General features: G+C 44.5%; 1 protein-coding gene across 4 annotated transcripts; it reads left to right on the top strand.

The window, feature by feature from the left end:
• The first annotated feature begins 796 nt into the window (after positions 1 to 796).
• Positions 797 to 15,973, top strand: wnt8b (wingless-type MMTV integration site family, member 8b). Of its 4 annotated transcripts, XR_011962297.1 has the most exons (7): positions 797 to 1,121; positions 1,498 to 1,531; positions 4,949 to 5,147; positions 7,175 to 7,300; positions 7,394 to 7,536; positions 10,703 to 11,629; positions 14,864 to 15,973. XR_011962297.1 is itself a non-coding variant. In XM_072583108.1 (6 exons), the coding sequence occupies exons 1-6, from the start codon at positions 1,051 to 1,053 to the stop codon at positions 11,264 to 11,266; spliced, it is 1,077 nt and encodes a 358-aa protein (XP_072439209.1). In that variant the 5' UTR covers positions 797 to 1,050; the 3' UTR covers positions 11,267 to 14,396. The 4 variants fall into 4 exon arrangements, 3 of the variants coding, with proteins under 3 accessions (XP_072439209.1, XP_072439208.1, XP_072439211.1); XM_072583108.1 differs by lacking the exon at positions 14,864 to 15,973 and having other exon boundaries at positions 4,949 to 5,087; positions 10,703 to 14,396; XM_072583107.1 differs by lacking the exon at positions 14,864 to 15,973 and having other exon boundaries at positions 10,703 to 14,396.
• The last annotated feature ends 8,840 nt before the right edge of the window (positions 15,974 to 24,813 follow it).

Below are 24,813 nucleotides of genomic sequence, written 5' to 3'. Positions count from 1 at the left end.
TCTTTTTAAATTTATTTTGTTTTTCTCTTCTCACACTTTTGACATCTTTCCTTCCATATTATGTCCTTGTATCTTGGACTGTTTCTCTGTGCCTCGCTGACCGTAAACCTCTGTGTGTCTTTTTAACTCTCGACTCTTTTGATTGTTCTTATTGTAGAAGAAGTGTTGTTTTTAAGGCAATGATGAAAAGATTTATTTTTCTCTCTCTCTCTCAGGGTTGTTCCTTGTCGAATTCCCTTTGTCAGAGAGCTGGGAGGAGACTGGCCCATTGAAGTGAGAAGGACAAGGGAGGCAAGGGTTATGGTGGGGGAGGTGGTTAGGAAAGCGATGTTAAGATCACAAGCAGATCAACCACACTCTTACTGAATGGTACAGCAGAGTTGAAGGGCCAAATGGTCTAGTCCTCCTTCTATTTTGTGTTTACCTCTTATCCCCCATCTCCTTATTTATTTAATTAAAAATCACACAACACCAGGTTATAGTCCAACAGGTTTAATTGGAAGCACTAGCTTTCGGAGCGTTGCTCCTTCATCAGGTGGTTGTGTTACTTCATTATTTAACTCTCAGACTCTCTCTGTTTCTATCTCCATCTTTCTCTTTCTCTTTATCTGTCTCTGACTTCTCCGCCTCTGTTTGAGTTTGAGACACTCTGTTTCCTATTTGCTGTCAATCTCCCCTCGATTTGCAGCGCGCTCTCTCTCTCTGGTCAGTTCTCTCTCTCTCTCTCTCTTTCTCCCCCCACCTCTCAGCCTTACTGTTTTCCCTATGGTTAAAAGCCTGGAGTTTGTGTTTGATCAATTCACTGAACACCCCCTTCCCACTTCAGTTCTGATTGGCTGAGCCCTGGGAGAGAAGGAAAATCCGTAATTAAGTAGCTAATCTGATGCTGGGATGAGAGAAGTCTCCAATTCTCATCACTCCTTCACACGTGTTAACCTTACACAACAGGATCGGTCTCCACGGAGCCCTGTCCTTCAGAGAGGAACCCGCTAGCGGTCTCTCCTTGTCGCCAGTTCAGCTGTGATCACGGTCCTTACTGGGGTCCTCGGGATGACCGTTCCCCAGGTCTGGCTGCCCTCACTCTTTATCCTCAACTTCTACCTCAAGCTGTGCCACCCCTGGTAAGTGAAGCCTTTAAGGAAGACCCTGCGTTCCTCTCCATCCAACCAGCCTCTGGCATCTATCCCCGCCGCTGCTATCCAGCTTGGTCCTGCAAAAGAAAATCTGAGATCTTCCCCAACCCCGGTCCTTTTCCCCAGACCCTGTCCCTCTCCATCACAGAATGGGCCACATCAAAGCTTTCTCGCCTCCAATACTCAGACCACCCCTGGCTGGGGGCTGGGGGGGAGGGGGGGGGTGAGTTGAGGGTTAAGTCTTATCTGAGGCCCTTTGGGAGATTTAAGAAGGTTCTCTCCCCCCCACTCCACCCCCCACACACAAATATTTTCGAAGGGCAAACTTGGCAGTTTTCTACAACTTTGACTCTTGTTGTTCCAGGTCAGTGAATAATTTTCTGATGACTGGTCCCAAGGTAAGAGAGTGCCATTTTTATTTTGATCATTCTCCCATTGATAAACGATAATGGCAGTGGGTTTAGTTTTGTATTCATGGCAAATGATTGAAGATTCAGGGGCTATTTTTAAGGGAGCAGACTCTTCTATATCCCCTTCGCTATGTATGTGTGCGTCTGTATGGGTGGAGGGGTGTATGTCTATATCCTGTGTATGTGTCTGCGTGTATGTGTGTGTGTCTGTATGTGGTATGTGTATGTCTATATGTATGTGTCTGAGTGCATGTGTGTATGTACATGTGTGGGTGTGTCTGTGTGGGTTTTGTGTGTGTATATATGTATGTGTATGTGTATGTCTGCATGTGTGTGTCTATGTGTATGTCTATGTGTGGGTCTATGTATATATATGTCTGTGTGTATGTATATATATATGTTTGTGTGTATATGTGTGTGGGTCTATGTATATATGTGTCTGCGTGCATTTGTGTTTGTATATGTGTGTCTGTGTCTGCGTGTACGTGTGTATATATGTGTGTGTGTATCTGTATATAAGTGTCTGTGTGTATGTGTGTGTATATGTGTCTGTCAGTGTGTGGGTCTATGTCTGTATGTATGTGTCTGCGTACATGTGTGTATATATGTGTGGGTCTATGTCTATATGTAAGTATGTGTGCGTGTTTTTAGGGTCTGCAGTAATAATGTTGGCGATTTGAAGACCACCTCATCACTTTCTTGGCGCCAGCTCCTGTTACGGACCCAGCTGCATTCCGTTTTTTAAAAGGACGGGGTCGTTCGGAATAACAGGGCGAGCTGTTTTCCAAATTGTGAGGCAGCCTGAGGACCTGCCTACTGGTTCAGTTTCATTCCAGTTAGCAACCTGTAAACTGCAGCAGGTAAAATGCTCAGGATCCTGACATCTCGCTGCTGAGATTTATTTTAAAAACTTCAAAACTTTCAGTTCTCCCCCATTCTCAGCTCCCTCCCCGCGGTGGGTTTAAATAATGGGTTCAACATCCTGAATTACAAAGCTTGGACTGGGGGGGGGGGCGGAATTCTAGAAAAAATAAGCGGCGGTCTCACTGGGACAGCGCTTTGTTGTCGGGATGGACTGGACAAATAATGGGAAGTCCCCTCTGGAATGCTTGGAGGAATCTACAAAATATCGAACCGTTAACTCAGAATATAAGACAGGCCTTCTAGGATTGAGGTGAGGCAGAATTTCTTCATTCAAAGGGTTTTAAATTGGCAGAATTATCCACTGAAGAGCGGCTCCAGGACGAAATAACATTGAAGTTGAGAGAATTAGATACTAAAGAGGTGTGGGAGAAATATGTGGAAATGTGGTTCCTGGTTGAACATGGAAGATGCAATGGGGAAGTAATGAGTCTTTACTAACGAGATGCAAACACAGAGATACACAAAATTAAATACTAAAGCGCTGCCTGTGTTGGAAATGTCAACATATATAAAGAATTAAAAGGGTTAACTGGAGAAATTGGAGCCAAAGCCCAAAGCCCGTGGAGTCTGATAATCCGGAATAAAAAAGCAGAAAGTGCTGGAGAAACTCTGTTTGTGGCCTGGCGACAGAGAGAGAGAGAGAGAGTGAGCGAGTTGTTGACTTGGTGCAGCCAAGTGGGGTTAGTGTAGGGAAAAACAGAACTTACTGGAGAAACTCAGCAGGTCTGGGAATCAGAGTTTACGGGTATTTTCTGTACTGTATCATTCTATGTGTTAATGTTTCCAGTTGGTGGCTTTCAATTAAAAGCTGGTCAGGTAACAGGGAGATCTGGACTGATTTCGGTTGGGCGTGGGATGTGGTTGGAAATGCAGATTAAAGTCGAATTCTCGATTGCAAACTTGTCCTGATTTAAACCCACTCTCCCCCATCACGGGGCCGGAATACAATTCTTACTGTGTCCATTGCTGTGGGATCCAAGAATTTCCCACTTTACTGGATGTGGGCTGAGGTTACCAGTCTCCTGTTGGACAGACACCTCTGCCCCGCCCCCGTTCAGGTAAGCAACCCACCATCCCTCCTGCTCCAGGAGACAGTGCAAGGCTCTCCTCCTGATATAGAGGGCAGGGGCTGACAGAGAGGGCATTCCCTCTCTGAGCTGAGAGAGAGGGAAATCAGAGCATTATAAAACCACCTGATGAAGGAGCAGCGCTCCGAAAGCTAGTGCTTCCAAACAAACCTGTTGGACTATAATCTGGTGTTGTGGGATTTTTAACTTTGTCCACCCCAGTCCAAAACCGGCTTCTCCAAATCATAAAATCACTGAGTGCTCAAGGAGGGTCTCTGGGCCCGAGGCGTTAACGGTGTTTTCTCTCTCCACAGCTATAGCCAGACCTGCTGAGCTTCTCCAGTTATTTGCTTTTGTTATAAAAAATAGGAGCCGGAGAACGCCCTTTGAACCTGTTCCATCGTTCAATCTGATCACAGCTGATCATCCAGCTCAGTCCCCTGTTCCTGCTTTCTCCTTATCCCCTTTGATCCCTTTAGCCCTGAGCCAATTCTATCTCCTGTTTGAAAACATTCAATGTTTTGGCCTCAGATGCTTTCTGTTGTAGTGAATTCCCCAGGCTCACCATTCTCTGGGTGAAAACATTTCTCCTCATTTCAGTCCTAAATTGCCTATCCCATACCTTAGATTATGAGCCCTGGTCATCAGGAACATCCTTTCTGCATTTACCCTGGCTAGTCCTGTTAGAATTTTAAGAGATTTTTAAAATTTGAACCTCTCCTTGTATCCATATCCTGCTCAGGGCAATAGTCTTGATATCCACATTTCTGCCCACAAGATTAGAATCATAGAATCCCTACAGAGTAGAGCCAGGCCATTCAGCCCATCAGGTCCATCCACTACCCTATGCCTAATGAACCCTGCATTTCCCATGGCTAGCCCACTTAACTTACATGTTCCTGGACACAATGGGCAACTGAGCATGGCAAATATACTTAACCTGTAAATCTTTGTGACAGTGGGAGGAAACCAGAGCACCCGGAGGAAACCCATGCAGACACGGGGAGAACATGCAAACTCCACACAGACAGTCAACTGAGGTGGAATCAAACCCCGGTCCCTGGTGCTGTGAGACAGCAGTGCTAACCACTGAGCCACCATGCCACCCATTAATGCAGAAAGAATTGCACACACTCTGCAGTGTCTGTGGGAGACCAGAACAATTAGCCTTTAGAATGTTGTATTCTGAAGTCATATTAGATTCACTGTATCTCTCTCTTTCACACACATATGGCTGAACTACAGTACATTTTTCTCTGTTAATTTCACACTTCTGGTTTGACATGAGGATTGAATCCAGGCTGATGGTTACTGAGTGGTTGGTTTCCTGAGGTTGCTGCTTCTCTCCTGTTGTGAGGAGCTGGGGGTGAAGTGGCTGTTACCCAGTCTCTGATGAGCTGTTTCCTTGCCTCAGGCTTACCTGATCTACTCCGGCAGTGTGGCAGCAGGTGCCCAGAGTGGTATTGAAGAATGTAAGCACCAATTCGCGTGGGACCGCTGGAACTGCCCAGAGAGAGCACTGCAGTTGTCCACACATAGCGGCCTGCGGAGTGGTAAGAGAAAGCCATGGGAGGGACAAGGGCAGAGACCTCCTTCAAACCCACTGCAGCATGGTTAGCATTGCCATCCAATCATTGGTGATGATTACTGTCACCCATCCACTATACCTCCTGACTGGAACATGTCCTGGGGAGCTGATGGCCTAGTGGAATTAATCCAGAGACCCAGGTAACATGCTGGGGACCCGGGTTCAAATCTTGCCATGGCAAATGGTGGAATTAGAATTAAATAATCAAATAAAAATCTGGAATAAAGTATCTAATGATGACCATGAACCCATTGTCAAGAAAAAGCCTGTCTGGTTCATTAATGTCCTTTTGGGAAGGAAACTGCCTTCCTTATCTGGCCTGGCCTATAGGTGACTCCAAACCCACAGCTATGTGGTTGACTCTTAACTGCCCTCTGGGTGATTAATGATGGGCAATAAACATTACCTAATCCCATGAATGAATTAAAAGTAAATGTCCACAGGTCTACAATTACCAGATGCTCCACTTAGGGAGCATGAGCAAAACCTCAGAAAGAGACCATTCAGCTTATTTCCCTCTCACTTCCTTGCAATTGGACCATAGCTCTGCAGATTAGACATAGATGCCCATGCTTTAGATTAGATTTTAGATTAGAGTGGTGCTGGAAAAGCACAGCAGGTCAGGCAGCATCCGAGGAGCAGGAAAATCGACGTTTTGGGCAAAAGCCCTTCATCAAGAATGGAGGCAGGGAGCCTCCAGGGTGGATAGATGTCGATGCATCTTGTCATTGGCTATTGCACTGTTGGTATTACTGGCTGGGCCAATATTTATTATCCACAGTTCTGGTCAATTAATAGTCTCCTGTGGGGTGGGGGATGGAGGGAGGTCACGAACATTCTCCCTCCTGAAACTGAATGGGTTTTTAAACATGGTCATCATTAGATTAACTGTTTCCTGGATTCGACTGATACCATCAGCTGTAGTGGGATTTGAACCATGCTTCTAGAGCCTCAGCTTGGGGTTCTGGATGACGAGGCCAGTGACATTTCCACAAGACCCTTCCTCCCCTTATTAAAAGTTTCTGCCCTCAGCACTAGGCAGCGAATTCAGACACCCGCCATCCTCCGGGTGAAAATGTGTGTTCCACATGTCTCCTTCATTGTTCTATAATTAAACACTACAGCACCAAGTTCCGAACCAACTCGTCGACACTTTCAGTGAAAAGCCCAAGACTGAAGATGGTGGATCTCTGATATAAAGCAAACTGCGATCACTGAGAAAGGAAGAGCGCTGGAGATTATGTTTGACAAAGTGACCTCTCCTCTGATCAAATAGGGTTTCTGTTTGTGCTTCCAATGTGTCTGCATCATATTTGTATTCCAAAGTTTGGCAGTGATTTTAGATAGCAGAGAGTTTCCAGTATTTCTTGGGTTTTTAAAAAGAATTCAATCTGTTTTTTCTTTCTATGTCTCCTTTTCCTCTTTTCATCCATCATGTATCTCTCCGCCTGTTATGTAACACACTGTAGAATCTATTGTCCAGTTCTGTCCCTCGTCCTCAATCTCTAAGCCAGTCTCTCCCTCTATATCAGTCTTGAACTATCTCTTACCTTTATACATGAATGTCTCTTTCTACCTTCTCTGTGTCCTTGTGTCCCCGCACATGAGGCCATTCAGCCCCTCAAGAGTCCTGCCAATTAATGAAGTCACGGTTGATCTGGGTCTTAAATTCAGCCATCTCTCTCTCGATATTTCTCTCCATATCTTTTTCTCTCTGTTTATTTGCCAACTTGTTGGATTTTTTTAGTCTCGAACAGGCTCTGTTGCTCTCAGGGTTTCTCTGTATAGAAGCCTCTTAGATACAAGTCATGGGTTTCCATCCTCTCCTTTGCCAAATGTCACCATTTCCACCAACCTCCCATTCTACAGCTACCCTCTTTTACCCCAACTCCCCTTCCTCATCTCCCAACACTGAGTCCCCACCTCAACATGGCCAGCTTATAGACCAACATACACCCCTTCTTTCCATGTTAAACCTCTGAGGTAACACAGGGCTGTTCTCTCTGGAGCATAAGTGAATTGTGACAAGAGAATTCCTCTGTCCTCCGCCAGCAAACCGAGAGGCTGCTTTTGTCCATGCTATCAGCTCAGCGGGTGTAATGTACACACTGACCAGAAACTGCAGTCTGGGCGATTTCGACAACTGTGGTTGCGATGATTCACGGAACGGGCAACCAGGTAAGGAGTTGGCCACCAACATGTCGCACGGGTCAAGGGAGCGGCTGTATTTGGGCAGCACTGATGGTGGCAATAACCATGTGCTTGATGCAGGAGGACAGGGCTGGCTGTGGGGAGGCTGCAGTGACAATGTGGGCTTCGGTGAGACCATTTCCAAACAGTTTGTCGACGCGCTGGAGACCGGCCAGGACGCTAGGGCTGCCATGAATCTGCACAACAATGAAGCCGGGAGGAAGGTAACGTTCACACAATCGTCACTCCCATCCATCCCTGTCTCTGCCTCAAAGAACACCCTTAAAATCAGAGCTAGGAATTAAATCACACAGAGGGTCACAAAAATGTTCCACCACCAAACAAGTGGTTTATGATTGGTTCCATTGAGTGTTACCTCACTTCCACATGCTCGATGTTGCCAATGTCTGATAACCAGAGGGCACAGATTTAAATAACTTGGCAAAAGAAGCAAAAGTGGCTTGAAAAAAAAGCTTCTTCACCCAACAAATAAGGGCTGGAATACTTTGCCTGAGAGTTTGGTGAAGGTATGTTCAATAGATGCATTCAAAATGCACTTGAAAGTGAACAATGTGTAAGGCAACTTGGAGAAGGTCAGAGAGTGGTGGAGAATGGCATCCTCAGCGAGTTTGTGCAGGCATGAAGGGCCAAATGGCCTCCTTCTGCATGGTAACAATTCTGTGATTCTGTAACATTCCTCTGCGTGGTAATAATTCTGTGATTCGGTAACATTCCTCTGCGTGGTAACAATTCTGTGATTCGGTGACACTCCTCTGTGTGGTAATAATTCTGTGATTCGGTAACATTCCTCTGCGTGGTAACAATTCTGTGATTCGGTGACACTCCTCTGTGTGGTAATAATTCTGTGATTCGGTAACATTCCTCTGCGTGGTAATAATTCTGTGATTCAGTAACATTCCTCTGCGTGGTAACAATTCTGTGATTCAGTAACATTCCTCTGCGTGGTAACAATTCTGTGATTTGGTGACACTCCTCTGTGTGGTAATAATTCTGTGATTCAGTAACATTCCTCTGTGTGGTAACAATTCTGTGATTCGGTAACATTCCTCTGCGTGGTAATATTTCTGTGATTCGGTGACACTCCTCTGCATGGTAATAATTCTGTGATTTAGTAACATTCCTCTGCGTGGTAATAATTCTGTGATTCGGTAACATTCCTCTGCATGGCAATAATTCTGTGATTCAGTAACATTCCTCTGCATGGTAACAATTCTGTGATTCAGTAACATTCCTCTGCGTGGTAATAATTCTGTGATTCGGTAACATTCCTCTGCGTGGTAATAATTCTGTGATTCGGTAACATTCCTCTGCGTGGTAATAATTCTGTGATTCAGTAACATTCCTCTGCGTGGTAACAATTCTGTGATTCTGTAACATTCCTGTGCAGCGCCCTGTCCTTTGCAACGAGAAACAAATTGCACCTTTCTCAAACTAAAGAAATGGTTTGCGGGACAGCCATTCCCTGCATTCCCCAGGGCAACACCTTGACCACACTGAGTTAACTTGTCAACCAATCGACGTCATTTTCTCATGCCTCATATATTGTTGTCCCTCTTAAGATTAGGTATTCTTGTGAGTCTGTCTTGATGAGGGCTAGGCAAGAATTTTTTTAATAATTAGCCTTGAGAGTAGTCTATGTATCTGGCAATTCGTCAATGCAAAATTAAATGATATCACAATCTGTGCTTGCATTTCTTTCCCTTAAAATGTTGAGTAGTTGACTCTGAGGTCCAAGCTTTGGAATTATAGAGCAACAACTGTTGTGCCAGTAACTGTGATGAACAATGGATTGAATTAATTGACAGCAAAACAAAATAGAGCCTAGATTCTAAACACATTTGACCTGCACATTCCCTGGCCGTGGGTTTATCCAGCTTGCCTGTTATAACATTTAATGGAATAGCATTATCCAATTTTACTAATTAGCCAAGTTTGGACATTTCAACAATTATCTAAATGTATTTGTTAACCAAAGTATAATTACTTCATTTTTATCCAGTTTACACGCAGTCTAAGGTTGGATCAAGTAACTCAGTATTTCAAATTATTCACTGTATCGAAGAAGGGCGTTTACAGTAACAAGTTCACAATCTCTTCCCACCCTACCCCACATATATTCAGTAAGCTCCCATTGCATTGCTCAACCACTAATGCAGTAGGGAAGTGATGTCAGCACCCTCCAAACCCATGACCTCTATCATCTAGAAGGACAAGGTTAGCAGACATACATGAGCACACAACACCTCAAAATTCCATCCAAGTCACACAACATCTGACTTGGAACTATAACAACTGGTCTTTCACTGTCACTTAGTTTTTGTATAGTACCTAAATCTTTATTTTAGTTCTGACCTCATCAGAGGATATATTAGTAATATTCAACTTCATGATGTGATAAAAACATTGATGTTTCTATGAACAGTGGTCACATTTTCCAGTTCTATTCTAACTGATAATGACTCCTGGTGAGCTGAATCATCATTCAAGTTTGGACAGATGGTCTGGATTAACAATTCTAAAATTTCAAATATTCTGTCAAACTGTTCTGTTTAACTGCACTAACTACTTCCTAAGATGTCTGAGGTGAAAGTTGAAAATATTACTGATCTGTTTAGTAGTTAACCTGTAACGAATCAAAAGTATTAACTTCGCAGTGTCTGCAAGGCTAATCTAAGTAATGATGACCCAGAAACAATAATTTATTATCTTAAAAACCGACTAGTTTGATATGCCATTTAGGGAAGGAATCTGCCATCTTTACCTGGTCTGGCCTACAGGTGACTCCAGATCCATAGTAACGCGGGAAGCTGTTACTGCACTCAAAACTCGGGCAATTAGAAATGGGCAGTAAATAATAGTCTTGATAGTGATAGTGTATAAAAGTATAAAAGCAATTCTGATGGTGGCTACATTTTCCCTGTCTGTAACATGATGTGAGGCAATGAAAAGTGTTATATAAATGCATATTTTTAAAAAGATTGATGAAAGGATACGGACATCTATTGCCAATCCAATTGCCCAGAGGCCAGTTAAGAGTCAACCACATTGCGGTGGGTCTGAAGTTACATGTAGGCCAGACCAGGTGAAAATGGCAGATTTCCTTCCCTAATGGGCATTAGTGAATGGCTTTTTCCCACAATCGATAATGGTTCCAAGGTCATCATTAGATTCTTAATTCCAAATTCTTACTTAATTCAATTCCACCATCTGTTGCGGTGAGATTCGGACCGAGGTCTCCAGAACATTACACAGGTCTCTGGCTTAATAGTCTAGCAATAACATCACTAGGCCATCATGCACCTGTATCTAACATATCTACAAAATGTAGTTACTGAACAGAGGGTAAAATGTAATATTTCTGTTCCTCAGGCAGTCAAAGGCACAATGAAGCGAACCTGTAAGTGTCACGGTGTGTCTGGCAGCTGTACGACACAGACTTGTTGGCTGCAGCTACCTGAATTCCGAGAGGTGGGCAACTACCTGAAGGAGAAGTATCACAAAGCGCTGAAGATTGACCTGCTGAAAGGGGCGGGCAACAGCGCAGCTAGCAGAGGGGCGATCGCCGAGACCTTCAGCTCCATCTCCAGGAAGGAGCTGGTGCACCTGGAGGATTCACCTGACTACTGCCTGGAGAATAAGACCCTGGGGCTGCAGGGAACAGAAGGCAGGGAGTGCGTGAGGAAGGGGAAGCTGCTGAGTAAGTGGGAGAAGAGAAGCTGCAAGAGGCTGTGTGGGGACTGTGGCCTAGCGGTGGCTGAGAGGCGAGCCCAGATGATGAGCAGCTGCAACTGCAAATTCCACTGGTGCTGTGCCGTGAAGTGTGAGCAATGCCGGAAAACCATCACGAAATACTTCTGCGTCAAAAAAGACAAGAGATCCCGGAATGACAGCGCCTCAAAGAGGAAGGAAGGGAGGCTTGGAATGAGGCACTAAGGCCGTTCTCTTGAACTGACCAGTGACAATGCAAACAAAGACAATTAAACAACAAGGCCAACTCTTCTCTGGTCTCAAATTGGCCGGCGTTAGCAAACTGAGAAGTAGATGTTAAAAAAAAGAGGCACTGTGTTTCCTTTGAGAAGTTGGACAGATTGCTTTCAGTCAATATAGCATTGTTCGTTTCGTTTTTGAACTGTTGCAAACTATCAGACAGCTCAGAGACCAGCAACCTGTAAGTATCACAGTGCAGTTACTGCTGATGTGGTGGGTTATGGGGCCTGCATTTCCGACCAAGAGTAACATCTACCCCAAAGGAGTCTTTAAGGCCAGCCATTTCTTGGCACAGGCTTCCTGGCACAGGTGCGTGTTAATGGCATCATCCTTCCATTCTTGACATATTCACCCTTTGCATTGTGCCCCCCCACCTCCTCCACTTTAGCTTAGAATCAGAGAATATTACAGCGTGGGAGAGGCCCTTTCTCCCATCATGTCTGTGCCAATCATCAAGCACCTATCCATTTTCTAATCCCATTTTCAAGCATGTGGCCCTCTAGCCTCGTATACTAAGACATTTCAAGTGATCATCTAAACACTGGTTGGCATGGATAAGTTGGGCCAAAGAGCCTGTTTCAATACTGCATGGCTCTATGACTTCTTAAATGTTGTGATTGTTCCTGCCTCTACCACCCTTTCAGACACTCCAGACACTCACCAGTCTCTGAGCAAAAGTATTCAGCTTCATATTGCTCCTGTCCTTCACCTGAAATCTATATCTTGGGTTACTGATCTGTGTATGAAGGGGAAAGGTTTCTTCTTATCTACCCAATTGCCCCACATCAGCCTTCTCTGGTCTAAGGAAACCAACCCCAGCCTTATCTAATCCCTCTTCAGAGCTCTTCGGATTTATTTCCAATTCAAAATGCTTGAATTTGTAAAGCATCAACACAGCCCCAGGATGTGGCAGTACACTGCAGCTATTGAAGTGTTGTTCTGGAAAGTCTGTTGAAAGGCAACCTCAAAATGCCAGCCAGCATTCAAGGAAAGAGGGCATGGCTTTTGCCCAAAATCCTCTGCCAGTTCCACCTACAGTGGGCTTAGGGAATAGCATTGGAGTGGTGAATGTGATCCATCAAGGTCAAAGTATCTCTCTCTCTCTCTCTCTCTCCAGCAATGCACCAACCATGATTGAGTCACCCTCATCAATAAAATAGGTGAGTCCCACCGACCCAGCCTGAATGACCCAGTGGATCAGAGGTGGTTGTGGTCTTCTGATGCTGTCTGGTATCCTGTGACAGTATCGGGAGTGGGCAATGTATTTTGAGAAATCGTGGAACTGTCCCCATGTTCCAGAATTCACAGTTTGCAGTAATTAGACCTAGCTAGGCCAGAGAGTGGTATGATGTTCTCAAACTGCCCAACCATTGTACTGATTAGGGTGGTGAATGTGTCTATAATGTCCTGGCCAGTGGGTGGTGCTTCCTGTCACCAGGACCCACTGAGGATATGGCCCCACTGCCCCTTCAGATTGAGATTCCACTCCAGGTAGGCCCCCATTTCAGAAAGGTGTCTCAGAAAGTATCATAAATGCCACTCTGAAGGGGTTTGTTCTCTATTGATCATACTATTTTTAGGCATTCCTTTGTAGGATGTTAGCATTGTTGGGCAAGGTCAGTGTTTCATGCCCATTCCCAATTTCCCTTGAATTGATGGGCCTGCTAGGCCACTTCAGAGGGCAATCAAGAGTCAGTCACATTGCCGTGGGTATGGAGTCACATGTAGGCCAGACAGGGTAAGATCGAAAGAGTCCCTTTGTTTTGTCAACTAGAAGGGGTTTTCACAGCAATAGACGACCATTTGGCCAATGAGAGCAATACACTTCCTTCACTAAAGGACACACATTTGAGGTAATTCCAATCCTTTTCTTGCTCTCTGTGAGTACGACCGAATTAGTGAGAGGCTTCAGGCTTGGCAATAGGGCATGAAGTGAAAAATAGCAAAAAGGAGTTTAGTTCTTTTCATTACAAAAAAAGCACAATGGACCCCGAGGGGTATAAATTGACCAGTTAGCCCCTCAAACCTAGTCCACCACTTGCTGTGAGCATGGCATGGATTAAACTTCATCTTAAGCTCCTTGGTTTTAATTCATGTCCTCGGTTAATACATTTCTGTCTCATAAATTAAAATACTGCAGATGCTGGAAATCTGCAACAAACCCTAGAGAGAAACTCAACAGGTCTGGCAGCATCTGTGCAGAGAGAGAGAGAGAGAGAGAGACAAGAGTGAAGAAGAGTCACACTGGACTCGAAATGTTAAGCCTGTTTCTTTCTGCACGGATGCTGCCAGACCTGTTGAGTTTCCCCAGCATTCTCTGCGCTTGTTTCAAGTTTACACTGGAGCCCCAGCCACAACCACGTGTCGTCTGGAAGAAGTCACTGCTCTGTCCACATGCTGGATGTAGAAATGGGGATGAACTGGGCACAGGGGAGGAGAGCTTTCTGCCTGTGCCCAATATGGGTGAGGTTGTCAGCTAACAAGGGAGCTGAGTTCCATCCTTCAGTAACCTGTAGTTAAATAGGAGGGGGCCTCTAGTTTAATGAATTAGGAATGGTGCAGTGGTAGTGTCCATAGTTCCTGCCTTCAAGTACCACCTACTCCAAAGGGGTGTTAATAACAATCTGAACAGGTTAATTAGACAGTATTTCGAGCAGGGTAAAAGTGTGGGCTGCAGATGCTGGAGATCAGAGTTTAGATTAGAATGGTGCTAGAAAAGCACTGCAGCTCAGGCAGCAACCTGCTCCTCAGATGCTGCCTGACCTGCTGTGCTTTTCCAGCACCACTCTCATCTAGTATCTACAGCAGCTCAGACCTGAACAGTACAATGAAGCTCTCTGGCTGATCAATGGATTTTTGTTAGTTAACGTCATCAAAGGGTATAAGGCCTTTAGGTCAGTAGCGTTGAGCTACAAATGAGCTGTAATTTCTACTCAACCTTTTCCGATATGTTATTACATACCATGAGCCCGGCTCTCCTAGTTCAGAGGCAGGGATTATACCACTGCGCCACAAGAGCGCTGTCGTTGCATTTGACGTTGGGGTTCCAATGGCTTCACATGACTGTTTCCCCCCCCCCCCCCCCCCCCATCCAGATGGAGGGCAGTTACACATCAAACTGGGTTTGACCCCCCCCCCCCCCTCCCCCCAGACTGGGACTCAAAGGGAAAAGTCCTAGTGATCCAGCGGGCGGTGTGAAAATGGAACAGGGAGCACAATGCAAGTTAAAGGGTTGGTAATCTCTAGACGTTATCCTGTGTCAGACAACATTAAATAAGCGGAGGTTCCTCCCCCTCCCACAGTAAATGACTATTTAACCGTGTAATGTCCAGGTACATGAAGCACTTTGTACATGGTTAAGTTATTGCAACGTCACCCAGATGTTTTGATGTCCTGAAATCCTTTCGAGTCTCGATGTTAGTTTCCAAGTTGTAAAGTGTAGACGTTGTGCAGTTTTGGAGTTCAAGCTAATTTCGATTCTCGTTCCCTTTTGGATCACGGAACCCGGTCTCCCCAATCTCTCGCTCCGGTCTTTTTTTGTAGGTTGTAACCGAGCAATGCAAGAGGAGTTGTTGACGTGGAATATCTGAGTTGATGGACCGTGCTATTTTCGTTTATCGTTATCTGACGCGACTCCCGCTCCAGCCAGTCATATTTCTAATCCAATTTCCATTTCCCAGTAAAACAAGACAAATTGAATTCGGGAACATACAAAAATCGTTGATATCAGCTCTTTAAGTTATCTAATGTTACTTAAAACACTCATTATTAAAAACCGTACTTTCAAACTAATACCAGAATGCTGATTTGGTGGTGTTACTTTGGAGTAATTCGATTATGATCACTCTTGTCATTTTTTGTTGTTGTGAGAGAGACTCCCCCCCCCAAAGTATTTCTGCTCCTCAAAGGTGTAGTAACTCAAGAGGAGCACATGAGTGTAGATGCTGGAATCTGAACTGAAAACAACAAATGTTGGGGATGAGAGCGGGTCGGGCATTAGAATAACTCGGAGGGTCTGCGCTTTAGAAGCAAAGTCCGAACGGGATGTGAAAGTATAATTCGTAGCATTTGGTGCAGTTCGCATTTTTAAACATCCACCTGCTTTTGTGATTCACAACTTAAGTCTGTTTTCCAAAAGTTCCCTTTTCGTTTTCTCTGCCCCGTTCGTAACCAGTTTCAGAAATTGAGATAATTTTAAGAATTATTTACACAGCGCTCACGCCATTAGTTCTGGAGAACGTAGTGAAATAGGATTTTATAGAGTTTAAAGATATCTAAAGTTTATATGTATTTAAGTTGCACGATGACTTTATAAGCGCTGTGCAGATTCTCCCAAGTACATTGTTTTTCACGCCGCAGGGTAAACATGTTACATTTTCATCATTTTAAAATTACACGCTGACAAAACATGAACATGTCATGTTTGCACATAAACGTTTGTATGCTGCCGAACACAGCATACTCCATGTTAAACATTTATAAGACATACTGTATCATGCGGTACTTTTGAGAAACTTAATACCATTTCAAATTCAGTACATTTTAGCTTTCACCTTCCGTTGGGACGTGGATTTGAGTTACTTTCTCAGTATATTTTACTATCCGATTTAAATATCGGAGATGTGAGTTTTGAAATATAATTAGAGCAATATATCACTGCAGTTGGAAGAGATTAAAAACTGTTTTTGCCTTTGACTCGGATCGCTTCTTGTTGCAGTTTTACAGTCAGAGTTTTGTAATTGGATAAAGTACCTGTCTAATGTTCACCAGAGCAAGTGTAAAGAGTTCAGATCAGAATACTGTCTCCAGAACTCCCCGACACACTCACTACCAGCCTCTGCACCCTCAAGTAAAACCGAACACAGTGAAGATTTGTTTGGAATCCCTAAAACAAAACCTTGCAGCTTTGTCGGTGGATAATATTTCAAATGTGTTTCCTTCTCCCTTCAGCCGTTAATAACGACCGGAACCCCGTTAATTCCGGCTTCGTTCCCTGGGAAATTACTCCTCTTTTCGGGAAAGTCAAAGCTTACCTACACTCACACACACACTCCCATACACACATCCACTCAGAAACACACACCCACACACACACCCACACACACATACACTCAGAAACACACACCCACACACACCCACACTCCCACACACACATCCACTCAGAAACACACACCCACACACACACACACCAGTACACACACACTCCCACACACACATCCACTCAGAAACACACACCCACACACACACACACTCCCACACACACATCCACTCAGAAACACACACCCACACACCAGTACACACACACTCCCACACACACATCCACTCAGAAACACACATCCACACACACACACACACACACCAGTACACACACACTCCCACACACACATACACTCAGAAACACACGCCCACACACACTCCAGTACACACACACTCCCACACACACATGCACATACAAACATACACACACTGCCACACACACACATCCACACACCCCCCACACACATACTGACACAGACACACAATCCCACACACACACAATCCTACACACACATACACATACTCCCACACAAATACACATACACTCCCACATACACACACCCACATACCCACACACACCCACACGCACATATACCCATACAAACACTCCCACACATGCTCACTCCCACACACACCCACTCCCACACATACTCACACACACTCCCACACACACATTCCCACACACACCCATACACACTCACTACCACACACACGCACACTCCCACACACATACACACACACAGCCACACACTCTCCCACACACACATACCCACACACACCCCCCACACACACTCCCCCCACACACACTCCCACACACACACACTCCCCCCACACACACTCCCACACACACACACTCCCCCCACACACTCCCACACACACATACACACACTCCCACACAAACACATACACACTCCCACATAAACACACACACACACTCCCACACACAAATCAAACCTATTTAGTCATTGGCCACTGAACTGGACACCACTTTCGAACGGTTTATTCATCATTTGAGGTGATATTTCAAATCAAACTGTAAAAGTACCTCACTGTATTTCGGTTTCAACCCCTCCCCAATTGGGATGTTTCCGAATCCATCAATTAAATTTGTTTTGTCTGTGCGTGAGAGTGCATTGTAAGAACATTTTATTTAAGTACATTTTGTTGTAGCTAATTACATTTCCTTTAAATACACATCACTGATTCAACAATTTTTCTGCTTGATTCAAAATATTAATGAACAGCAAACAAAAAATGGATGTTTACAGCTTTTCTCCCAACTTCTCTAGTCACACCTACCTGCCTGTGTAGATTTTTGTCTACATTAATAGAATGGGACTCTATAGGAGGTGACCAATCGGCCTATTGTCTCTGTACCTGCTCCAACTTGCCACCTTCAAGCCCCTTCCCTACAATTATTCCTTTTCGATTTCCTTTAAATCCAATTTATTTCTGGAAGTTGTTTTTGAATCTCATGCAGACACATTCTCTGACTGCTTATTCATGATCAGAATGCAATAAAAGCCAATCACTAGACACTGGAGAGCTGACCCAAAGACAGAAAGTGCTGGAGAAACTCAGCAAGTCTGGCAGATTCTGTGGAGAGAGAGAAATAGGATTAATGTTTGGAGGTGCGTGAATGGAATGAGCTGCCAGAGGAAGTGGTGGAGGCTGGTACAATTACAACATTTAAAAGGCACCTGGATGGGTATATGACTAGGAAGGGTTTAGAGGGACCTGGGCCAAGTGCTGGCAAATGGGACTAGATTAGGTTAGGATAGCTGTTCGGCATGGACGAGTTGGACCAAATTGTCCATTTTTGTGCTGTACATCTCTATGACTCTATGAATCCAGTGTGGACATCGCAATGAACACGTTCTGTCGGTGTGTGTGCATGTAACAATTACAAAGAAAGAGCTCACAAACACGTGCTAGGCACATATTAAGACAGACAGAACAACGGAGCTTGGAATAAGACATATTGGACTCGAAATATTAACTTTATTTCTCTGCCTGCAGATACTGTCAGACCTGCTGAGTTCCTCCGCCAGCACTTTCTGTTTGTTCCTGAGGAGGACTGAGTGAACGTTCACACCCACTTTGGTTTGACCCCAATATCCATTCTTCCGACCTTGGACTACTTGGCCAGTGTGGCAATCTCTGCCGAGATGTCTATCCATAACTGCCCTTGAGTGGTGGCTGGAGCATTTCAGAGCCAAGCCCATCACACTATTGTGGGTCTGGAGTCACACCAGGCCAAGTAAGGAAGGTGGATTTCCTTCCTGTAGTCAACCAAGTGGAGGTTTCACAATAATGGCTGCCCATAGAGATTAACCTTCAATTCCAAATTGTATTCATCAAATTTAAACTCCACCTGTTGGCCTCATAAATCTAATGTTTTTTTTGCTTTTTGTGCATGGTCTCTGCAGTCTTAACATTATATTCCTCACCCTGTTCTAACACCTCCCTTGTATGGTCTGATCGGCCTGTACTGCACACAAAACAAAACTTTTCACTGTACCCAGGTACATGTGACAATAATAAATCAAATCAAATCCGATTTGATGAAACTCTTGCCTGAAGGTTCTGAACAAAGGTCACTGGACCCGAAAGGTTAACTCTGATTTCTCTCCACAGATGCTGCCAGACCTGCTGAGCTTTTCCAGCAACTTCTGTTGTGTTTCTGATTTCAAACGTCTGCAGTTCTTTCGTCTTCCCTCCCCGCCTTGTATTACGGTGTTCCTCAAGCTCTGTGCTCCCCCCGCCCCTCCCCCACCTTCCTTTCAAAAACTGGAAATTCTGAATTGTGTGTGTTTGTATGGTCGGAGTTCTCAATGCTGCTGTCAACTTCCCCCGCCCAGACATCTGAAAACCAGCGGGAGAAATGGCGAGAGAGAGAGAGAGACGGGTGGACCCACACCCGTTGTCTCCCAAGATTTATTTTTATTGCTGCTTGTTTCAACCCTCTCGGGCACCAAGACAGACTGGCTGCAGCGATGACCCAACCCCGGAGACGGACGTGGGGCTGTGCCTGAAGTCCGGTCAGGTGAGCAGGAACAGGGTGACAGGGAAGGCTGGAGGGTCGGAATCCAGCCAGTGTTGGCCTGGGATTGGGCAGAGCCAGGACACAGCAGCGAGGGGAGACTGACTCCAGTGGACGCGTCGAAGGGGCTATCGCTGAGGACGTCCGAAAGTCAAGACGTTCTCTCTCTCTAACAGCCCGTTCTGATTCTCCCAACGTCCACACGGGAGTCCCCCTCCTCCTAAATTCAAGAAGATTAGTGCCCGGGGCAGTCTGTGAGTCAGACACCTGGCTTCCCACTGCTATTTTGCAGGTAATTACACAGCTAGTGGCATTCGCTCCTGTGAGAGATGGCCTGGAATGGATTATTACCCCTGCTTTTCCCCCCTCAGTTCCTTTGTTTTTGGTGATGGGGGAGATGTTAAGCGAACGAACTGTATTGGCAGTTGGAGGACTGTCAATGGGAGTGCAAAACAATCTCGACCAAGGGGCAGCTTGGTTCCAATTTCTTCATCAGACCCATGGAGCTCCCAATCTAATTGGTCATATTAGCATGTACTATGCAAATTCTCTTCCCATTGTCCCATCCTTAATCTCCATGGAAGACCTCAACATTAGTGCGATTTCGAGTTTCCTTACTGTATAATGCAAGTTTAATTAACTTCTGTGAGGATTTAAACATTAAACAAGCAGGCAAGACGTATTCCTGCGTTGCTTCATTTTGCATGCAAATCCCTTTTCCACGCTACCTTAGATCTGCCCCTTAAAGTTTGGGAAAATGTAGGAGACACGCACATTTCTTGCCCTACGCAACTGCTCTTTCACTCATCAAGGCTCCCTTTATTGACATGACAATGACTGGAGACTTAAATCAGCTTCCAATCCGCAGCTGCTGAACAATGTAATCTCCTCTCTCTTTCAACGAGCTGGCTGCATGAAAGGACTTGGGAAAGGTATTTGCATAGTCTCACACTGCTCATTGAATAGAAGTTAGTGCAAGTATTATACCCGAACAAGTGGCTTTATCAACAAATGCTTGCAAACAACCTCAAAACACACACGATCATTAAACCCAACCGAAGGAGACGTGATGTTATCCCATCAAGGATTAAAGTTCCATTCACCTCTCTTCTCAGGATACTTTTTGCCCACAGTTCCAAAAGTTGAGACGATTTTTATTTTTCTTTGGGGGGGGGGGGGGGGGGGGGGAGAAGAGAGGGGAGAGATGTTCTCTAATTCCCCCTCCCCCTCACACACACACACATTCTTGGTCTGATCTGTGGTCGAAAGCAAATTTTAAAGCTTTTTTAAAAAAATAGCAGGAAGTTTGAAGGGAAAGTGGATAATTTATATCACAAATAACAGCCTTTGGATTCCTCGGACCCGAATTTATGTTAACCCTTCAACGAAAGATGTGCACTTTAATCCCAGACCCCTCGCCTTTCGGCGCCTACTTATCCAACTCTTATTTAAATGCTGTTAAAATCCCTGCCTCATTGCTCACTTGTTGAAAGCAAAGCACTCCATCGCCTGGTAACTATGTTTGTGCATACGAAAGGGAAGATTTAAATCCTCGCCTCTTCTCTCTCAGGTTTAACCTCATTAAGGACATAATTCTCTAAAACTCACTCAATTTCTAAAGGACTACCAGCCAAGGAAAGGAGTTGAGGTGCCGAGTGGAGGTTAGCATTTTATCAATGTTTCAGACACTTCTTTGGCTTAGTTACTGCATTCTGTCTAATCCGTACCCACGTTTGAATTTAGTCCAGACCAGTATCTGCTTTCCCTATTGACAGTGATCAGGATTTAGAATCATAGAGATGTCCAGCATGAAAACAGACCCTTCGGTCCAACCTGTCCATGCCTACCAGATATCCCAACCCAATCTCACCCCACCTGCCAGCACCTGGCCCACATCCCTCCAAACCCTTCCTATTCATATACCCATCCAAATGCCTCTTCAATGTTGCAATTGTACCAGCCTCCACCACTTCCTTTGGCAGCTCATTCCATACATGCACCACCCTCTGTGTGAAAAAGTTGCCCCTTAGGTTCATTTTATATCTTTCCCCTCTCACACTAAACTTATGCCCTCTAGTTTTGGACTCCCCCACCCCAAGGAAAAGACTTTTTCTATTTATCCTATCCATACCCCTCATAATTTTGTAAATGTCTATAAGGTCACCCCTCAGCCTCTGACGCTCAAGGGAAAACAGCCTCAGCCTGTTCAGCCTCTCCCCATAGCTCAAATCCTCTAACCCCGGCAACATCCTTGTAAATCTTTTCTGAATCCTTTCAAGTTTCACAACATCTTTCCGATAGGAAGGAGACTAGAATTGCACGCAATATTCCAACAGTGGCCTAACCAATGTCCCGTACAGCCGCAACATGACCTCCCAACTCCTGTACTCAGTACTCTGACCAATAAAGGAAAACATACCAAACACCTCCTTTCACTATCCAATCTACCTGCGACTCCACTTTCAAGGGAGCTATGAACGTGCACTCCAAGGTCTCTTTGTTCAGCAATACTCCCTAGGACCTAACCATTAAGTGTATCAGTCCTGCTAAGATTTGCTTTCCCAAAATGCAGCACCTCGCATTTATCTGCATTAAACTCCATCTGCCACTTCTCAGCCCATTGGCCCATCTGCTCAAGATCCCATTCTAATCTGAGGTAACCTTTTCGCTGTCCACTACACTTGATATTTTGGTGTCATCTGCAAACTTATTAACTATAACCTCTTATGCTCACATCCAAATCATTTATTATATAAATGATAAAAGCAATGGACCCAGCACCAATTCTTGTGGTACACCACTGGCCGCAGGCCCCCAGTCTGAAAAGCAACCTTCCGCCAGAACCCTCTGTCTTCCACCTTCCCACCAGTTTTGTATACAAATGGTTAGCTCGCCCTTCATTACACATGATCTAACCTTCCCCACTAGTCTACCATGAGGAACATTGAACACCATACTGAAGTCCATATCAATCCTCTTTGTTACTTCTTAAAAAAATTTAATCAAGTTCATGGGACATAATTTCCCACACACAAAGCTATGTTGACTATCCCTAATTAGTCCTTGCTTTTCCAAATATGTGTAAATCCTGTTTCTCAGGATTCCTTCCAACAACGAGGTCAGGCTCACTGGTCTGTAGTTAGTTCCCTGTCTTTTCCTTACCACCTCTCTTAATAAGTGGCATCACGTTAGCCAACCTCCAGTCTTCTGGCATCTCACCTGTGACTATCAGTGATACAAATATCTCAGTAAGAGGCCCAGCAATCACTTCCCCAGCTTCCCACAGATCTCTAGGGTACCCCTGATCAGGTCTTGGGGATTTATCCACCTTTAGGTATTTCAAGCCATCCAGCACTTCATCCTTTGTAATATTTTTCAAGATGTCATCATCTATTTCTCCCATTCTGAATCTTCTATGTCCTTCTCCACAGGAAACACTGATGCAAAATTCTTGTTTAGTATCTCCCCACCTCCTGCGGTTCCACATATCAGCTGCCTTGCTGATCTTTGAGGGGCCCTTTACTCTCCCTAGTTACCCTTTTGTCCTTAATGTACTTATAACATCCCTTTGGATTGTTCTTGACCCTATTTGCCAAAGCTGCCTCGTGTCCAGTTTCTGCCCTCCTGATTTCTTTCTTAGAGTATAAAGGTAGTAGGAGTATACTTAAGAACACTCAGTCACTTGTCTGTACCTGACATATGCTTCCTTCTTTTTCTTGACCAAAACCTCAGTTTCTCTGGTCATCTAGCATTCCCTACACCTACCAGCCTTGCCTTTCACCTTAACAGGAATATACTGGACTCTCTATTTCATTTTCAAAGGCTTCCCATTCTCCAGCTGTCCCTTTACTTATGAATATCCACATCCAACGTTTGGAACTTCCTAATACCATCAAAATTGGCCTTCCTCCAATTTAGAACTTTAACTTTTAGATCCTATCCTTTTCCATCATTATTTTAAAACTAGAATTATGATCACTGACCCCAAAGTTCTCCCCCACTGATACCTGACACCTGCCCTGTCTTATTTCCCAGGAGTAGGTCAGGTTTTGCACCTTCTCTAATAGGTACATCCACGAACTGAATCAGAAAGTCTTCTTGTACACACTTAAATCCCTCTCCATCTAAACCTTTAACCCTATGGCAGTCCCAGTCTATATTTGGAAAGTTAAAATCCCTTACCATTACCACTCTATTCTTCTTACAGATAACAGATCACCTTACAAATTTGTTTTTCTATTTCCTGCTGACTATTGGGGGTGGGGCAAAGTACAATCCTAATACAGTGATCATCCCTTTCTTATTTCTCAGTTCCACCCAAATAACTTCCCTGGACACATTCCCAGAAATATTCTCCCTAGGTACACTATGTTATCCCTTATCAAAAATGCCACTCTGCTCCCCTCCCACCCCCCCCCCCTCCCCCAACTCCCTTTCTGTCCTTCCTAAAGCATTTGTATCCTGGAACATTTAGCTTTCAGTCCTGTCCATCCCTGAGCCATGTCTCTGTGATTGCTGATATCCTAGTTCCATGTTCCTTACAATGCACTGAGTTCATCTGCCTTCCCTGTTAGGCCTCTTGCATTGAAATAAATGCAGTTTAATTTACTTTGTTTGCTGCTTTGTACCTGTCTGCCCTGAGTGTTTGATTTGCACCTTTTCCCAACTGTACCAGTCTCAGATTGATCTCTTTCCTATCTCCCTGGGTCCCAGCTCCCCCTCATCTTACTAGTTTAAATCCTCCCAAAAAGCAAATCTTCCTGCCAGTATATTAGTCCCCTTCCAATTCAGGTGCAAATGAATTTGAAATAGTAAAATTCAAATGTTACAGAAAAAGACATAATCCTCATATTGCACTCATCAGTATAATTCACACAAAATATAGAGAAAATATTTGTATTGTATTGTATGAGTGTGCAAATTGGTTTGAGGGGATTTGGATTGGTAGAGACATTGCCAGTTAATGAGGTCTGACTGCTATGCTTTACTTGTATGTTAAACAAGGCACGTTAACTCCGATTGGTCAAGGCACTGTCCTAAGAAATATGCCTGAGAATGGCCACCATCTGTTTTGTTGCTTGAAACAGGCAATATACAAGTTCCTTCCATCAGCAATCTACAGGGACTTGTGGAATGAAATATGTAATTCACGAATGCACATCATACTACAATCCCAACTGAGAATGTTAAGTGGGCTGTCAGTCTAGTTCTTTGCAGACATAATATGCAGCGAATACCCAATTGCAGGGTCACAGTTAAAACTGGACACTGTTGAAAGCTTTTGCAAGCGAAGGCTGGTTGTGTATGGTCAGGACCTTGCCTGATCAAGCCAAAAGGATAGACTGTTTGGGACAATACTTTGGGGTGTATAGCCTACATACTTGGCATCATACCAGCACTGAAATTATACATT

Source organism: Chiloscyllium punctatum, chromosome 13, assembly GCF_047496795.1.
Source record: "Chiloscyllium punctatum isolate Juve2018m chromosome 13, sChiPun1.3, whole genome shotgun sequence".
NCBI classification, from domain to species: Eukaryota; Metazoa; Chordata; class Chondrichthyes; order Orectolobiformes; family Hemiscylliidae; genus Chiloscyllium; species Chiloscyllium punctatum.
Note: the sequence above shows the minus strand (reverse complement) of the source record. Positions and strands in the feature narration are given on the sequence as shown.